The following is an 18,939-nucleotide window of genomic DNA, read 5'->3' on the forward strand; positions in this document are numbered from 1 at the left end:
GATCCCAGCGGCCACCTTCGTATCCCTGCCGGGGTGACCTTCCCCCTGCTTGGGGATGCCAGGGAGCTGGGCGGATGCGATCCTGCAGCCGAGGGGCTGTCCCATCGCCCTGCTCACAGCCCCGGCCTTTTCCAGCCACCGTTTTGCAGGGGAGGAAATCCAAGCGCAGGGAATAGCGGGAGGCTCGGAGCCTGATGGAGCAATTCCAGGAGGTGTTTGGGATGGCTCTGCTCGGCCGGGAGCTGGCCAAGCCAGCGGATGAGGCGCCCATGGCAAAAGCCCTTCCCTTAGAGGCTGCACCCAAGCAGCCCCACACAGCTGGAGGGTGCCCGGAGCTCGGCAGAGCCACTGCAGGCAGGGCTTGAATAAAGCCTCCCGCACCCCGGGCCTCTGGGATGAATCCGCTCTTTTCTATCGTATCTGGAGCCAGTTTTCCCCTCCTGAGGCTGGAAAACCCAACGCGGTGCCAAGATGCACCCCAGGTGTTCAGGCAGCGACTTCCACCTTGGAAGCATGGATTCGGCCCCAACAGGGCTAACACAGCGCCTGGAAACCGCATCTGCGCAGGGCTGCGCGGGGAAACCAGGTGTGGCCTCGGCCATCCCTCAGGGAAAACCACAGCTCCCTCGGGGCATTCCATGGGGTTCTGGCCAGCAGGGATGCTCCAGGAGGAGCACAGCTCCTGCTGGGGCTCTGCCTGTGCTGGTTAACGCGCTCTATAAGGACCTGTGGGCCAAGAGCCCCACCGCTGCCACGAATGGAGCTAATAGGAGCTCCCTGGTTCTCCCCACCTCTTTTCCACTGTCCCAGCACCCATCTGTCCTATGGGGAAACCCCATTCTGCACTGGGGCAGCCCCAGCAGGGCTGCTGGTGGCACCTGAGAGCACGGAGCCCCAATCCCACTGCGGGCACGTGCCCAACAGCACACCAGGGAGCTGAGCTGGGCACAAACCCCTTCTTGAGCCCCACATCCATCCCCCAGTGTCAGACCCCTAAACCAGCAGCACCAGAGGGGCTGGGACAAGCCATGAAGGATGCTCACTGCCCGCTCACCTACATGAAACCCACATCATTCTACTCCCCTTTCACCTTCTTGTTCCTTCCTTGACAACCTCATCCAGCCAGAGGCAAGCATCGCCCATCGGGGACAGGCACCCCGGTCCTGCTTGCTCCCAAGAGCAGCAACGCGACGAGGAACAGGTCAGAGGCACTGTCAGAACCTGGGTTTATTCTGTTTTAACCTCGGCCTTTGTCCTGCAGTTCAAAGTCCTCGCTGCTGTGAAGATGCACCCGGTAGCTGCACGCGGTTGGCACGGTTCTGGTTTGTGACAAGCGAGCAGGATTTACTCCGTGGCAGACGACGACAGAAGCCACGCCGTGACGGACGCCCGCGTGTCACTGTCCCCCCCCACATTTAACACATGCAAGTCAAGAATCCCTCAGGAACTTCCCTCTGGAAAACATTCCCATGAAGCTGAAAGCCAAAATGAGCACTCCAAGGCTTGGCCCGCCCCGGTGCTGAGGAGGACACGAAAGCATGACGATTGAAAGCAGCGCTGGGGGGGGAAAAGGAATAGAAACATCCAGATTTGAGCAGTTTTACAGGAAATACCAAGCAAACACCCCCCCATCACCAGCTGAAGGCTTTCCTGTTGCATAGTGAAGAGCTAATTCCGGAGCTGATGCTTTGGGGAGGGGGGGGTTTAGACACAAGGAAGGTTTGTGTTGGATGCGGCACACTGGGAGCATCCCAGCTCCACACCGGTGGCAGGTCCCAGTTCCAGCCATGGGGACATCCCACAGGGCTCCATGGTGGTGCCACACAGGACCACGCATCCAACGGTGGTTGGTTGTCACCTTCGCTCCTTCAATGGGTTGAGGGGGACCAGGTTTTCATGCAACACTTCCAGGACAAGCTCCTCGTCAACCTTTCCCTGGATCCTGGGAGACAGCAGGGGGGCTGTCGGAGGGTCCAGGTAGAGCACTGCTAAAGGCTTGGGTTTAAATCAGTGATAGTCTTTAAGGCTTCAACCCTTTGCTTTCATTGAGAACACAGAAAGAAGCGCTTGGTCAAGCTCCACATCGTGACTACTGCACGTACAACAGCATCTGAGTAAATACTGACACCAGAGAACACCACGATACAATCAGCTGGTACAATCCCCCCTTTTTTTGGCACTTTTCCTTCATTTCTCTCACCTCACTGACTCCAAACATGGACCTTTCCCTACGGCTTTTCCCAGGCAAAGAGCTCCAGAAGAAACCTTCCAGAGCTGGTGGCATCTTTGGCAGATCCGGTCCTTCTGTCACCAAACCAACCCCAGCAGGGCAAGCTCTTGACCTGCTTCTTATTTCCCTCAGGAGAAGACAGCTTCACATTCCGGGAGGATGCTCCCCCCTGTCCCACTGCCCTCATCCCGGAGAGAAGGCGGCTGCAGAAAGGAGAAGGGTTAGAAATGACTTCCATAGCATCATGGAATGGTTTGGGTTGGAATGGACCTTAAAGCTCCTCCAGCCCCAACCCCTGCCACGGGCAGGGACCCCTTCCACTGGAGCAGCTTGCTCCAAGCCCCTGTGTCCAACCTGGCCTCGAACACATGTGGTTTCATCTCGGGACCTTTGCAGCTCTTATGCTGCATCCACCATTCAGGAAGAGGTGTTTTCCTCCTCAGCTGGCATCACCTGTGGCAAAGGCAGTGTCATACCTGACCTTTACAGGATAGAAGAAGGAATTCCTGCTCTTTCAAGTGGAATGACATACAATTAACTTGGTTTTGTGCAAGCTTAAACAGAATGTTAGATTGGTAACACATTCATCCTAACTTCAAACCACCTCAGGTCGTGATCCCAACACTGCCTTGGGTGGATTTCAGCCAAGGGCAGTCACGCTCCTGATACAGCTCAGAAGAAGGGGAGAGGGTTTAGGTAATCCAGATGGGAACATCCCATGTTCTCCCCGCTCCTTCAGCAACCAGATGGAAAAATGGACGTAGAAACGCAGCCAGCAGCTTCATCAGGCTAAAAACCTCATGAGAAAAGGTGGCTCCTGCTCTGATGCTTTCCTGAAAGCTTCCATGATGGGATCGGGATGCCACATCCAAAGGTCTTCAACGTGGATGCAACGTTTGATGCCTGGGGAGCCAAGGAGCACTGTCTTGCTTTGGAGCCCAGTGAAGGTGAGGTTAAACCAGAGGCACGAGGGGTTCCATGATGCTTTTCTTGGTTCCGAGCTCAGGCATCACCTCCCGTGCTTCCACCAGCTTGGATTTAGATAGAGGGAATGAAGACACAAACCCCCATAACACTGATGTCATCTGAAGAAGGGATTTAAGACAATTGCACTGTGAAATCCATGTGAAGAGAGGCAAGAAAGGACACATTCCATCGTGAAAAGCTGGGTTTTGTGGTGTGGGCTTGCTCAGAGCAGCTCAAGCCTGGATGAATCCCTCAATCACTGCGAGACCAGAGGAAGCTGTTTAGGGAAGTCTATTTGGGCTCAAGGGATTAAACCACGGGGAAAGGACCTGTAAAAGTAATTACAACTCAACATGCGCTTGGGAAGTTTAGCTCAAAATGTTAGGAAAAATCAGCATGAATCCTGAGGAACATCCGTGGGGTTCCCTCTGGGCTTATTTCACTGTGAAGGGCAGATCCAGGCCAATGCTATTGAGAATCACGGAACGGTTTGGGTTGGAAGGGACCTTCAAAGCTCATCCAGTTCCAACCCCTGCAATGAGCAGGGACATCTTCAACTAGAGCAGATTGTCCAGAACCACATCCACTGGCCTTGAATGAGGGATGGGGCAGCCCCAGCTTCCCTGGGCATCCTGTGCCAGTGTTTTCCATCCTCTTCTCTCTGTGCTGCTCTTTTAGATCAGGTCCAAGGCTCCAATCACTTAAATTCCTTCCAATTCACAGCTGGATACAGGAGCAGGATTCGGTTTGGGTCAAAAGTGCCTGCTTCAACCAGCACCTATGGAGGCTGTGGTGTGTTAGAGGGCATGGAAAGCCATCACCCATGAGCTGCAGCAGGTCAGGCATAGCCAAGCCAGGCCTAGCAAGCCCTAGGTGTGACTTAAACCATCCAGTAGTTGGTGTGTTAAGGAGATACAGAGATAGATATAGAGAGAGATATATATTACGGAATCATTGCTATAAGATTTCTCAAAACCAAAGTGTCAATCTGTTGAAATATAGTATTTAAAATATATAAATTTTATCCATTAAAATATAAGATTTCTTTTTTTAAAATAAAAAAAGGAATCCAGTTCAATTTTGGGAGGGAAAAAGGAGCCAGGGTCCTCACAGGAGAGAAAATCATGGAATGGGTTGGGATGGAAAGGACCTTAAAGCTCCTCCAGCTCCAACCCCTGCCACGGGCAGGGACCCCTTCCACTGGAGCAGCTTGCTCCAAGCCCCTGTGTCCAACCTGGCCTTGAACACTGCAAGGGATGGGACATTCACTTCCTTGAGCATCCTGTCCCAGTGCCAACCAGTTCCTGTTTGCTCTCTTTAACCATTTAAGGTGGAAGGAGATATTAAACCATTATTTTTAGCTAAAGGGAACTGGGCAACGACCGTTCTCTTGGATCAGATCCATCTGCTGGAACACACTTGGCTCTCCTCCCTTAACACCATGGGATCATGGTGAGTTTTCCCCAGCACTGTGCTTCAGCTCCATCCCCAGAACACCCCTTGTCATCCAGCCCATGGGTCAGCAAGATGGTGAACACTGCAACCTCTGCCCTGGACAAGGTCCCTGTGGGCACCAAAGGTCCCCAGTGAATACTCTGCAAGTACTGAGTTGTGCTGATGGTTGTTGAGTCTAATTATCAAGTCATTTCCATTGATTCCAAAATAATCAATGGAATCATAATGGATGATGGGGAAGAGTGATGGAAATATGAAGAACCCAAGGATGGGCCACCATATGCTCCATCAATTCCAAGCTCTGAGCTACCTCCAGTCCAGGCTGCCCAGCTTCATGCCTTGAAGTGGAAATCTTTAGTGCATTGCTCACCTGAGCCCTCTTAGTGGTTTGAACCTGAAGACACGTAGCTGGGAGCAGGGGCAGGGCAGGCTCCCATCACCCTGAGCACCCACATCCATGTGCCTGTGGGCTGGGAGGGCTGGGCTCCCTTCCCGGCTCTCCCATCCCAGTTCATCCGGTGTTGGAAGAGGAGGGCGATGCATCACAGACCTCACGATGCCTCCTTGGGGCTGCTTTTGGACGTGTAAGGACAGGTCTGAGGTGTGCTGAGGGATCTCTGAACTGAGCAAGGTATGTGTCAACAGGGAGGAATCCTTCCTGGAATCACCCAGCCAGCGCTTCCCTTCCTAGGTATCAATTTGAGTGGGAAGAACAGGAAAATCTTCTTGCCTTGGAAGAGGCAGGGATGGGAGAAAAGCTGCATTTGCTCCCTGGGTCCCAGTGCCCACAGCATGGTCCCAACTGCTCTACCTGAGCTCTCTGCTGGGTCACTAACACGAATGTGCACGTTCATAGAATCCCAGACTGGGCTGGGTTGAAGGGACCTTAAAGCTCACCCAGTTCCAACCCCCTGTGTCCAACCTGGCCTTGAACACTGCCAGGGATGGGGCAGCCACAGCAACCTCTAAGGTTTTCCAGTAAAATCCTTAAGTCTTTCCTCACTACTTTCTACTTGAAGAAAGTAACCTGTGAGCTGTGCTGCTGGTGCACAGGGAGATACATTCACTTGTAAGTACTACAGGTGGATCTGGTTGGTGGATCTGTTTAGTACTTCCTAGAAGAAATACAGATCAACCTCCCTCCTACCAGTCCTTAAGCTGGGTCACTCAAACACACTGACATCAGTAACAGTCTGACTACCACAACACAAGGAAGAGAACAGGCAGAGAAGACCTTCTAGGATGGGAAAACCCTACTTTCTGTGAGTAGAGCTCTGATTTCCCTTGGCCTATTGAAGCAGCAAGACAAGGAATGGATGAGCTCCTCATGCCTTGCTGCTCACACAACCCTCCTAGCTGGGGAACCCAAATGTCACCACCTGCATGCAGAGGTACTCATGGCATATACATTGCAGTGTATTCACGGGGACAATGCACACATCTTTCAGACCAATGGACCAGGAAAACTTGAGGAACTTTTCCCTCAATCCCTCTTGGTTTTGTTCAGCTGAAAGGACTCTGGCTTCGGTCTGAACTGGACCTACAACATCTCACCACCAAAAATGAGAAAACCAACTGTGCGGGTGGAAGTATGACCAAAAATAGGTTTCCTATAGGATAATCTGATAAACCTCATCGTCCTCTAGCAAGGCAACAGCGTCCACCAGTGCTACTTGGCACCCAGCGTGCTCTTGGAGCGCAGCAGATACCGCTCCACTCTGACTTTCCGCCTCTCCACTGTCCTGTTCTCGCTGTCGAAAAGCCTCTGGAGGTGCAGGGCCAACCTCCTGTCCTCCTCCTCTTGCTGGAGCTTCTGCTCCATGTCCCGCACCTCGGGCACCAACCCCACCTCTCCCGCCGGGTGCCGCAGTCTCTTGACGGAGCCATTGTGCTCCAAGTGCTTCGTTTTGCAGCGTCTCTTGCGGCCCCGTCGCAGCGCCGGGGGCTGCTCCCCGATGAGGTTCTCCACCGAGCTGCAGGTGCTGTTCTGGACGTTGATCAATTCGCTGTTGTTCAGGTATTTCAGCTGCTTTTTCCCCGGTGGTTTCAGCGCGGTGCTGTCGGGAAGCGATGCGCTGACACCCAGCAGTCTCCTGCCCAGCACTTTTGAGCCGAGACTCAGACAGGATTTGTCCATGAAGGTGTTCACCTTTAGGTCAGGGACCTCGGACACTCGTGGGTTGAGGGAGGTGATGTTGGATCTCACGTCTGGATCAGCAGCGCTGTCATCCATGGGTAAGGCCTGGGCATCTCTGCTCTTCTCATTCCCTCTTCCCAGCTTCGTTTCGCTGATGGAAGGGAAGAAATCCAGCTCGGGGCGAGGGTCTCCTGCGGTGTCGGGTGGAAGGTGATCATCCTGCGCGTGTGGCTGCTCCTTATTGCAACTGCTGGAGTTGGTGACGTCAGGAGCTGCAGCATCTTCCCCATGCTCTGAAGCCAAGGACGTGAGGGTCGCTTTGGAGAGAGTCTTTTTGATCTGGCGCTCCTGAAAGATCTGCTCCCACTTCTTCAGGATTCTTGGACTGGCCTCGTAGGTCGTTGGCTTCTGCAGGCTCCTGTTCAGGTTCCTCGGGGTGGATTTGATGATGAGGGGGCTCAGGACCCGGCCGTCAGGAAGCCTCTTTGGTGGAGTACACGGAGAGCAGACGATGGGCTTGAAGTGGTTGAGTTCCTCTGAGATGCTGTCGTTGCTCTCAGGGCTGATGGATCTCTCTGGCTTGTGCAGGGCTGAGAGGGATGAAACGGGGTTGAGAACCAGGCGCTTCTCTGCTGTCAGGTCTGGGGCTGAGAGACAGCGGTTGTTCTGGGTGGATGACAGAACCCCAACCAGCGGCGTGGACGTGCTAGTGACCGGTGGCACCTGCAAAGCAAAGCACCACAGCTCAAATGTTTGTCATTGAGGACAATATGGACAACAGGGGGAGTGGCTGATACACCTGAGAGGTGGCCAATGCCAACCTCATGGAGTTCAACAAGGCCAAGTGCAAGATCCTGCCTCTGGGCTGGGGCAATCCCAGGCACAGCTATAGGCTGGGTGGAGGCTGAGGAGAAGGACTTCGGGTGTTGGGTGAGAAGCAGCTCCCCATGACCTGACTTCAGGGTGCACTTGAGCCCAGAAGCCCCCCGTATGCTGGGCTGCACCCCCAGCGCGTGAGCAGCAGCTCAGGGAGGGGATCCTGCCCCTTTACTCTGCTCTTGTGAGCCCCCACTTGCAGCACTGGGTGCAGTTCTGGAGTCGCCAACATCAGAAGGACATGGAGCTGCTGGAGCAAGTCCAGAGCAGGCCACGAGGATGATCAGGGGCTGGAGCAGCTCCTGTATGCAACCAGGCTGAGAGAGCAGGGCTGGGTCAGCCTGGAGAAGAGAAGCTGCGTGGAGACCTCAGAGCAGCTTCCAGAGTCTGAAGGGGGCTACAACGATGCTGGAGAGGGACTCTTTATCAGGGACTGCAGTGATAGGACAAGGGGTGATGGGTTCAAACTGAAACAGGGGGAACTTTAGGTTGGAGATAATGCAGAAGCTCTTCCCTGTGAGGGTGCTGAGGGGCTGGCACAGGGTGCCCAGAGAAGCTGTGGCTGCCCCATCCCTGGCAGTGCTCAAGGCCAGGTTGGACACAGGGGCTTGGAGCAAGCTGCTCCAGTGGAAGGGGACCCTGCCCGTGGCAGGGGTTGGAGCTGGATGAGCTTTAAGGTCCCTTCAACCCAAACCAGTCTGGGATTCTCTGACTCTATGATACACTTGAAGCTGTGCTGCCATTCAGCAGGACCTTGGCATGCTGGAGAACTGGGCGGAGAGAAGCCTAATGAGGTTCAACAAGGGCAAGTGGGACTGGATGAACTTTAAGGTCCCTTCCAACCCAACCCAGTCTGTGATTCCATGGGTCTATCACATCCTAGCAGGCAGCCCTGGAGCTGTTCCAGGCTGAGAACTCACAGCTCTCATGACTGAAGCTGCTGCTGGCTCCCACCAGGACCCCATAGGCCAGAGGCACACTGAAAGGAGGCAGAGAACAGCTCCAGATACAGAGATTAGCGCAAGGATTTACTTCTCCTGTCGAGGCAGAGGGGTCAGTGGTGCTGCCAGGCATAGCACAAGGAAAGGTGGTTGCAAAGGGCATCTCCAAGGAGTGGAAGGCACCCAGTGACTACTGCTGGAAGAGCCTCAACGCCCCCCAGTTCAGATCTGCAGCGGTGCTTTGTGATCACTGCTCACTGTGAAGCACTGTGTGCACTGCAAAGCATCTCTCACTCTGCACAGGGTAACAGATAGGGTTAATCCATTTGGGCTGCTGGATGCAAGGGGAAACAAGACCAGGCCAGCTCTTCCCATAGTGTGGAAGTACAAAAGGAAGTATTCTAACGGTAGAAAAGAAATGAGTTTTGCTCTGTTTCATAAAATCCCAGACTGGTTTGGGATGAAGGGACCTTAAAGCTCATCCAGTCCCAACCCCCTGCCATGGGCAGGGACCCCTTCCACCAGAGCAGCTTGCTCCAAGCCCCTGTGTCCAACCTGGCCTTGAACAGCGCCAGGGATGGAGGACTGGAAGTTTAAACCTTTAAACACCATTGGAAAGAACAGGAGAGGAAGGGGAGGAAAAAGGGATTTTACTCCTAAACTTCTAAAAGATTTCTCTTTAATCAGCCAGGATTCAGCCTTGAAAAGAAACTGAATAACAAAACAAAAGCACCCTGAGGACCCTTCCATCTTCCAGTTATCCTCCAGTGCTGACAAACAACTCCATAAGCTACTTTCCTGCTCAGTGATTTCTAACCTAGCAGGGTTTTATTGGGAGCTGCACGGAAGTGATTGGCCCCACAGCACGGGCAGCACCACCAACACCGTGTTTCATATCTCCAGCTTCCTGGTGCTGTGTAACCTCAGATAAGAACACTGACACTTTACAAAGCCTTTGCTTGCAGACGCAGCCCCTACCTTTGTTTTGTTGGCTGGGGCTGATCTCTGCCTGCTCTTTGATCTCTCCTGAACGGTGTCGTTGCAGCTCCGACTCCTTTCCACCTTGGTGGTGAGGTTCCTAAAAAGCAGATGGGGAAAAACAGGAGATCGTTCATGACCTGAGGAAGATCCAGCCCGACAGCCCTGGCACAGCTGCCTGTGGGGGAGGCATCAGCCTTGGCAGCCAGAGGTGCCTCCTACACCCTCAGGGAAAAGGGATGCAGGAATCTTGGATCAGCCTCAGAATCCTCGGCTGTGTTGAAGGGCTCCTCACTAAACACGCTGACACCTCCACCTACTTGTAGCTAATTGAGGTCGGAGCTAATGAGGATGCTATGGAAACCCTTGTGCTTCTCATGCAGAAACAGAGAGTTACTCAGCTGCTGCCACTGCACCATGCAGCAGCTTTCACGGGTAAGGGGTTTGGGGCTGCTGTTATCTTTTAACCTCCGTGCTGGAGAAGGAGCCAGAGTTCATCACAAGAACTGTGCACTTTAATGATTTTTTAATGTAATGGTTTAAAACCTAAAGATTTTTTACTTTAGTGATTTAATGATGCCAGAGGGGAGACTGAGCTGAGCTCTTAGGCAGAAGCTCTTCCCTGTGAGGGTGCTGAGGCGCTGGCACAGGGTGCCCAGAGAAGCTGTGGCTGCCCCATCCCTGGCAGTGCTCAAGGCCAGGTTGGACACAGGGGCTTGGAGCAAGCTGCTCCAGTGGAAGGGGTCCCTGCCCGTAGCAGGGGTTGGAGCTGGAGGAGATTTGAGGTCCCTTCCTATCCAAACCATCCCATGATTTCTGTCATTTAAACCTACAATGATTTTTCTGCTCCATGGAATGAACATGAACTTCTTTAACCCCCAGGATTTTATAGCAGGTAGGAGGCAATCAGACTCACTCCACAGTCTACCAATTAGTCTGTTCTACAGTTCCAGAGACAGCATTACTTACTTTGGATTGGAATACCCATTTTAATTAAAGCATCTCAGGTATCTTTAGAACAACAGTCACAAAACATCTGTAATTCACCATTAATCAACTTGAATTAAGTCTTAGCCTCTTACCCTGAAAGGAAAGCAAAGGAGTAGGCACTGGTCTTGGAAACAAAAGCTGATCGATGTGTCTGCCTGCCCTGGAATGGTTCTTCATTCTCTGAATCCGAGAGACGTTCAGGAAACTGGAGTCAACCAAGGAAGAGTTAACTGACACATACAACAGAAAGAATCACTTGGAAAATAAAGCTCTTGCAAAGATATCCAAGATTCCAAAAGCCTGATTACACCAACAGGAGGTAAACTGAGTGCAGTGTGTCAGCACGTACGTGTGCTCATGCTGCTCTGGAGATAAACAGCTCAAAGGTTGGCCCCAAGAGCATAAATAATGCAAAATAAGCACATAGCACCTACGTACAGCTCTTACTGAAGGAACTTAATTTATTGATCAAGGAACGGTGAGATAATCCTTCAACAAAGGTACTACAGGACGTTATCCAGTAACCCCATCTCAGCCCATCAGTCTTTAAGTGTTAAGAGCATTTCCTGCTGAGTCTCGCAACTGAAATGGGAAATAGGCAAAACTCAGCACGAAGCATCTGCTGGACTACAGTATTGTACACCTACACGTAGGAGAGTCATGAAGGAATGTTTGTGGCAATATGTATACGCCTGAAGACTGAGGATACACAATGTAGAGTGGTTCTCTCCAGGTTTCTCTGCTGTGTTTGGAAGACCTGCTCCTCCAGTCACAAGTACAGTGGGTAAAAGGGGTATAAAGCTCTAGAAGAACATCTAGAGTCATAAGAAACCTAAGACAGTTCTCACTATCGTGTCTATAATCTATTAGCTCATAGTCTTCAGGGGCTATAAAGGTGTCAGTCCTGGAAAGCTCCCAGTTTCAAGCGGCAGAACAGGAGAAACTCAGTTACTCCACGTCCTAAAAAAACCCTAGTTCTTGTTCCAGGACTAAGCCTTAGCAGCATTTCACCTACCAGCCAGGGTCTAATGTGGGTAGAAAGAGAAGCCCAAGCTTACTTACACACTCCTGGTTCACTTTAAGGACTAGAGATTCCTCTTTCTTCTGCTGCTCTTCCATTTTTCTTTTTCCTACATCCCCATCGTCCAGAACGAACTTGTGGATCAGATCCTCAGAAGCTTTCTCCTCTTGTAGTTTTTCTTCTCTCAGCTGGAAAGAACAACAAAAGAGATGGAGAATTTCAAAGGTTTGTAGTCTTACACCTGCTTGCCAACAAGTGCTCTTCCAAGAGCTTGGTCACACATCATTCGGTTTTGTGTCTTTATTTCTCTGCTCCAGAGTAGAGTCAATGCCTCTCTCACAATATGAGAATGCGAGTTCTCCCAACGTGAAGATGAGTTTCTTTCTACAACACCTTCATGTTCATGTACTCTACACAAGTACCATGGATATTATCTTCTTTGCAAAAGAGCAAAGGCACTGTTAGGTCGAGGGTTTGACCAAGACTGCTCTGCCATGGTATTTTCTGAAATGGAGACAAAAGCTTTTATCTACTCGTAGACAATCAGAAAACAACCTGTGCACAACAGGAATTTCATGCAAGTTGTGACCTTTCAATTTTAGTCCTCAAACGGCCTGTAACACAAGATACAATTTGGCAGACATAGAGACAGCATCACCTACATTAAACTTGGATAGATACAGCAATTCATAGAATCCCAGATTGGTTTGGACTGAAGGGGCCTTAAAGCTCATCCAGTTCCAACCCCTGCCACGAGCAGGGACAAACTCTCCAGTTGCCAGGACTTGCCAGGATTTAAGACCAGCAAGAACCCCCTTCTCCTCCTTCCCACCACCTTTTCCTGATGAACAGGCTCTGTGGTACATCCCTCAGCCAACACCAGCCCATCATCCCTGGATAACATCACCCAGCTCCCTCTTCACTCATTACCCAGCCATTCACCCAGCTTGCCTCTCACCTCATCCTCAACTTCAGACTCACAGAGCCCATGAATAGTCTATAACAGATGTGTATCTACACCAGGTCCTTCCTCCTTCCTCCACCCAATGTGGTGTGTAAGTGTGAGACAAGCCTGACCTCTGATTGACTGATCTCCATCACGCTGATGAATCACAGTGATGGGGAAGCACAAGGAAATCAAATACTTCTCTTTCTTCCTCACATTTGAGTGTGGGCACCTCAGATGCTCTGTTATGTTCCCTACCTTTTCACACTGCCACAATTTCCCTCTTGCCTCGCAGGAGAGCAGTGCTGCAGGATCTGGGGCTCTCCAGTAAAGCTCAAGGCATTCACACTGATCCCATAAATCCTCATTCTCCCAAAAATAATCAGTATTTTAATTCCCCGATGAAGAAGGAGGAAAACCCCGAAGCATGGGCATGAGGATGACAAAGAAAACAGAGTCCATGATGCACACATGAAAAGCACATTGTCATCTTCAGACTGAGAAGGCCCCAAATCCTACTAGAGACAAGGAAGAGAGAGGTGCAAGAAGGCAGAAAGCAGGAACAAAGCCCCTCTTTGGCTGATGCTGGGTGTTTGAAGATGTTTCCAAAGACTGGTTTGACTTCTCCTTTCCAGCTGGTTTACGATGTGTCTTTAAATTCCTGATCTATTAATAAGCTCGGGCAATAACTACAACCTGGTGTCTGACTAATAGGGATTAGAGCCACATGATGCAGGTATGATGAATACTCTGCTATATGTCTCATGAACAGTATTTCTGCACCTTAAGGAGCCTTTTTTAAGTATCTGAAAGCCAAGCTCTTCAAAGAGCCCTTTTTAAGGCTGAAAAGCAAGTTCACATCAAGATTTATCACAACAAAGATACCTCCCAGCACTTAGGTCCCCTCCATACTTCCCACCTGGAAGAAAACTATATGGAAATCTTTCCATTTTATCTATCTTCTACAATAATACTTAAATCCCAAATCTAAAGCCACAAACATAGGTAACAACATACAGGAATATTTAAGGACTGGGGGCAATGGCCCAGTTCATGCGAGGTTCGAGCATAAGCCGCGCCAAAGGTGAACAAAGCAACACCAGGATCTTAATCCTACTTAACGGGATACAACAAAGGAATTTAGGTGCAGAATTCAGGTTCCAAACTAAAGCAAAATGTAAGGATAAAATCTGCACTATTTAAAACAAAGTAATTTGAAGCAGCTCCATGTAAATTATCTCCCAGAGAATTTACTTACAAACAATGGGACATGAGGACTAGAAGCTGGAACAAACCCCTGGGAAACATCTACCCTGAGAGAAGCTATCCAAGGAGCATCTTTGGAATACTGGATGCAAGACTCTCAGCTGCTATCAGCAGTACAGTGATTAGAAAATGCATTTTAAGCTGTCTGTATCCCTTCTGGCTACTGGAGCTGCAGGAAAAAAGCTGTACAAGCAATGAATCCTTTTTCACCTTGAGAATTGCCCAAGAAAAGCCCATTTCAGGGAACATCCCTCTTGATCCTAACAGTAATTCCCAAAAGCTTGGCAAACTCACGTCTGGTATCTTCTCTCTGCTCCATGAACTGCCCGGGTTTGCTTCCTCACTCCCTCAGCCTGCTCCGTCTACCCATGCTGCTGGCAGCTGCATGTCAGCACATGCCTCAGGTAGGAGTTTCCCTCCTGATTATGTATGATAACAGGCAATAAACAGACTGCCTGTGGTAGAAAGACAGTTTAAGAGGGCGAGTTTGGGGTTTTAGGACACAGGAATGAGCTCCTCCTTTGGGAAAATACGAAATACAAGGGCACCAAGTGGGATGTATAGAAGAGGGGAAGAGAAAATCTCACTGTCCCGCACAGACAGCAAACATTTCATGTTATGCTGAAAGCCAGATGAGAATATTACACTAGGAGATGATCCACTTCAAATAAGAAAGTCTCCAGTGCATCATTATGGGAACTGCTTTGTTTTGAGCTGCAAAAGGCTGGGAAGCAGGTCAAGAGTGAGGCTTTAGAAAGCAACTCACATCTGGGAGATGTAAAAGCTTTGAATGCTCCTCTCCCCTCCTCAGGAGGAGAGCCAGTGTGGGTTATCCCTGTGGAACTGGCAGGGAAGCTGAGATGAAACCCCCTGCCTTGATACACAGAGGGAAGCCTGGTTACAGGCAAGCTTTGATTCCCAAACCTAAGCTCTCATCTCCTCCTTCCTAATTCAGGAGTTCAGAGACACCAAGAAACTTTAAGCTTTAACCATTCTGTGATCTGATTCTATCAAATACAGTGATGGATGTTTATTAATAAACTTGATTTTTATATGAATAAGATTTCTATGCCCTTAAGCTTTACACTGCTGCCTAAACCAACTGTTTCTCAACAAAGCAACTCACCACAGCTAAAGACACCACAAGTCACCAGACTTTATGCACAGAACGTTCTGCCTACCTAGTGAACGTCACCTGGCCCACAGAGGAGTTTGCATTGCTTAAGATCAGTTAATGGAAGGTCATAATCTGCCAAAGTTCTCCCAATACCCTGAAGTGACACTGCCCATCAGCATCACTGATTCCACACAAGAAGCAGGAGTGAAGAATCTTCCACATCTTTTAATTGTCTTCCCACATATCACAGACTGGTTTGGGAAAGGACCTTAAAGCTCCTCCAGTAAAGCTCCTCTAGCTCCAACCCCTGCCACAGCAGGGACCCCTTCCACTGGAGCAGCTTGCTCCAAGCCCCTGTGTCCAACCTGGCCTTGAGCACTGCCAGGGATGGGGCAGCCACAGCTTCTCTGGGCACCCTGTGCCAGCGCCTCAGCACCCTCACAGGGAAGAGCTTCTGCCTTATCTCCAGCCTGAACTTCCCCTGTGTCAGTCTGAACCCATCACCCCTTGTCCTATCAATACAGTCCCTGATGAAGAATCCCTCTCTGAAATCTGCATTTCCTAGACTCATCATTTACATTAAATATCATCTAAGCATCATTTTCCTCCTCAGTGGGCATGGCTATTTTCTAACTCCGTATCAGCTTCCCAGCCCTTTCTATGCTTGAGATCTTCAAGTGAAACGCCAAAGAAAACCCTCTGATGATGAAAATCTCCTTTTCCCCATCAGGTACAATGTTCAGCAGGTGGCTGAACCCATCCTACAGCAACACCCTCACAGAGATCAAGGACCTGACACAGTGATCAAATCTATTGACAGAGACATCAGCATCAGGGCAGAGTCCACCTTGCTTTGGCAGGACACTGCAAAGGTCCTGGCAGAGGAAGGGGTGACAGAAGCAGGAGCTACAACTGGAAACAGGAATGCTGGAGGGAGTTATAGGTGACTCTCACAAGGCAGGCTGCACTGGAATGCGTTATCTGCTGGGCTGCAGCAGAAATTGCTTTCACAGTGATGTTTTTCACGTGAAAAGCAGCCAGTTTCCATCAATGACAAGTTACTGGAGATGGTTTCAATGATTTAGGCTTTAAAGCGAACAATAAAAATCCCTTTTTAAATACAGAAAATATTTCCCCACATTTTAACTCCAAAACAGCTGAAAAACTTTTCTTCCTTTCCCAGTTTTCTGTCTTGAAATGCCATTTCTTTTCCTGCAGACAGAAAGCTCTAGCTTACAATAGAGAGTTTCTGAGAAGGAGGTTACTGCAGGAGATGCCTCATGCTGCAAAAGCTTTTGTGGAATTGCATCCACAAATAAGATCCTCTATAAACCCTGTACAACCGAAGAGTCTCTTGAGGTCCACCACGGAAGGGATATTTCCATAGTTTGGAAGGCAGCCTAAGACAGCAAATCTGGCTTCTCCATCCTGGATAACAGCCAGTATGTTCCTGAACTGGCTGAACAGCATAAAGGGAATAAATGACCTTTGTACGGAGCAGGAATAGAATCACAGAATAGTTTGTGTTGGAAAGGACCTTAAGGCCGTCCAGTCCCAACCCCAAGCACAGGCAGGGACCCCTTCCACTGGAGCAGCTTGCTCCAAGCCCCTGTGTCCAACCTGGCCTTGAGCACTGCCAGGGATGGGGCAGCCACAGCTCCTCTGGGCACCCTGTGCCAGCACTTCACCATCCTCATAATGGAGAACTTCTTCCTTACATCCAGCCTAAATCTTCCCTGTTTAAGTTTGAACCCATTCCCTTTTGTGCTATCACTGCAGTCCTTAACGAAGAGTCGCTCTCTGGCATTCCTCTAAGTCCATAAAAAGCCCTTCAAGTTTCCTTGCAGGTAGGATGCCATTCCTGCAGGAAATCCCAAGGTATTCTGGATGAAACCCCACAATTACACAGCATACTGTACCTTCCTTAGCTGGCTTTCATATTCTTCTCGGAGTTCCCCTGGTTTGCTTAACTTAATGGGTGCTCTGAATACAAAGTCTGGAAAAAAAAGGGAGACAAAAAGGAATCAGGTTTTAGTGCACAGTGACTCGGAGTGTCCATCATTCCCAAAGGATAAGCTCTCCATGGCCTGCACAACCACATACCCTTATATTTCTTTATTATGACCATGCTATCAGAGCTCAGTTTAACATAGGAACATCAGGAGGAGGATGGCAAAGTAACACCATTTTGCACTGTCTTTTGGGATTCTCAAGAGGCTCTGACAAGCAACCAGGGGAGTATTAGGAAGGTGTAAAAACAGAGGTTAAGTAACAGCCCTAAGAGGCCACAGAGAATCCAAGGCCCAGAAATGAAACCAGGCTTAAAGCACCTCCTCCAGCCAGACACCCATGGAACACAGGCTGACAGCAGCAGCACAACACACCCATGTTCTTCCCTCATTTGAATTAACTCTAATTTCTATATAATCATAGAATCATGGAATGGTTTGGCTTGGAAAGGACCTTCAGATCATCCAGTTCCAACCCCTTGCTATGGGCAGGGACATAGTGTTTTCACTCCACCTTCACAGCCATTTGGGTTCTGTCCCAGAGCAAGCACAGCTTTTATTCTGCTTTCATTTGCTCCCGAGGGCAGTGATATGAAGGCAATAGGCTGCTCCATCCGGCAGGAATTCCCCATCCTGCTCCCGCTTCCTCCCTTCCCCCTCGGGAACTGAGAAAGCAAAAGCATCCTGGCACAGTTATAGTTTAACCTCCATCCCTGGAGTCTGTTACTCCCCAAATGACTCCCTTCTTTATGTCAGCCTCAAAGCTGCTGTGCGGTACAAGTCTGGGCAAGTTGCACTGCAGTCAGAGGAACTTGGAGGGAAAAGGGAACAACTGAAACAGAATCACAGAACCCCAGCCTGGTTTGGGTTGGAAGGGACCTTAAAGCTCATCCAGTTCCAACCCCTGCCACGGGCAGGGACCCCTTCCACTGGAGCAGCTTGCTCCAAGCCCCTGTGTCCAACCTGGCCTTGAGCACTGCCAGGGATGGGGCAGCCACAGCTTCTCTGGGCACCCTGTGCCAGCGCCTCAGCACCCTCACAGGGAAGAGCTTCTGCCTAAGAGCTCATCTCAGTCTCCCCTCAGGCAGGTTCAAGCCATTCCCCTTGGCCTGGCCCTACAGGCCCTTGTCCCAAGCCCCTCTCCAGGTTCCCTGCAGCCCCTTTAGGCACTGGAGCTGCTCTCAGGTCTCCCCTTCAGGAGCCTTCTCCTGTCCAGGCTGCCGCAGCCCAGCTCTCTCAGCCTGGCTCTACAGACAACCACTGAACAACCATCCTGACTCAGCCCACATCGGTACTCCAGACAGGGTGCATTATCCCAACACACTGAGTGCAAGCAAAGACAAAACACCAGTGGCATTTCCTTTTCCCAGCTCTATATGTTACAGGATATAAACCAGCAACTCTGCCCCATGTTTTATTTAGGAAGTGGTTTATTCCTCAATAACGCTGGTCCAGAATGAAAGGTTGATGGTGGGATAAGTAAATTCAAACACCCAATGGCTGGTGGCTGCCCCACGGGCATCCTCTGGCTCCTGGCCACATTTCTGGTCTGTTCCAACCTAGCTGATTCTGTGATCTGCCTCCTCCTTGGGACAGTCCCAGCCCTGGTGCCTAAACATGCCCAAACATGCCCCTTTAAAGACTGACTAAACCCTCCTTACACCTCCTGCTTCCCACAGGTTTGGGTTTAAGGTTCCTAGAAGAAAGCCCCCCAACTTGAGTCCCTCCTCACCAGTGTGAATGCAAACTCTGGAGCTTCCTGCTAAAGGAATTATGGAGAGAGAATGCTGCCGAGGCCAGAGCTGAACAAATCACAGCGTATTTCTTTCATACTTGCTTTAAAAGGGGAAAACCCACTCTTGTAATCAAATATGAGCCATATAGATGATAAGGCTTTGTTCTAATGAGCTGCCATTCCCTCTCCCTCACACGCCTGCATGAGCTAAGCTTGTTTTTGAAGGAAAACATCCCAAATATCCCCACATGTGCGATACAAATCCCGAGCGG

General features: G+C 50.2%; 1 protein-coding gene across 1 annotated transcript in view; it reads right to left on the reverse strand.

Moving 5' to 3' along the window:
- Positions 1 to 1,209: 1,209 nt before the first annotated feature.
- Positions 1,210 to 18,939, reverse strand: part of RNF169 (ring finger protein 169) — a 36,251-nt gene continuing 18,521 nt past the window's right edge. Inside the window, exons 5-9 of the mRNA XM_065677169.1 lie at positions 16,843 to 16,919; positions 11,636 to 11,782; positions 10,666 to 10,778; positions 9,584 to 9,683; positions 1,210 to 7,511 (exon numbers count right to left, since the gene is read on the reverse strand). Coding sequence (XP_065533241.1) covers positions 6,321 to 7,511; positions 9,584 to 9,683; positions 10,666 to 10,778; positions 11,636 to 11,782; positions 16,843 to 16,919 — 1,628 coding nt within the window. The 3' untranslated portion in view covers positions 1,210 to 6,320. The remainder of the gene's footprint in view (positions 7,512 to 9,583; positions 9,684 to 10,665; positions 10,779 to 11,635; positions 11,783 to 16,842; positions 16,920 to 18,939) is intronic.

Source organism: Lathamus discolor, chromosome 4, assembly GCF_037157495.1.
Source record: "Lathamus discolor isolate bLatDis1 chromosome 4, bLatDis1.hap1, whole genome shotgun sequence".
In the NCBI taxonomy this organism is placed as follows: Eukaryota; Metazoa; Chordata; class Aves; order Psittaciformes; family Psittacidae; genus Lathamus; species Lathamus discolor.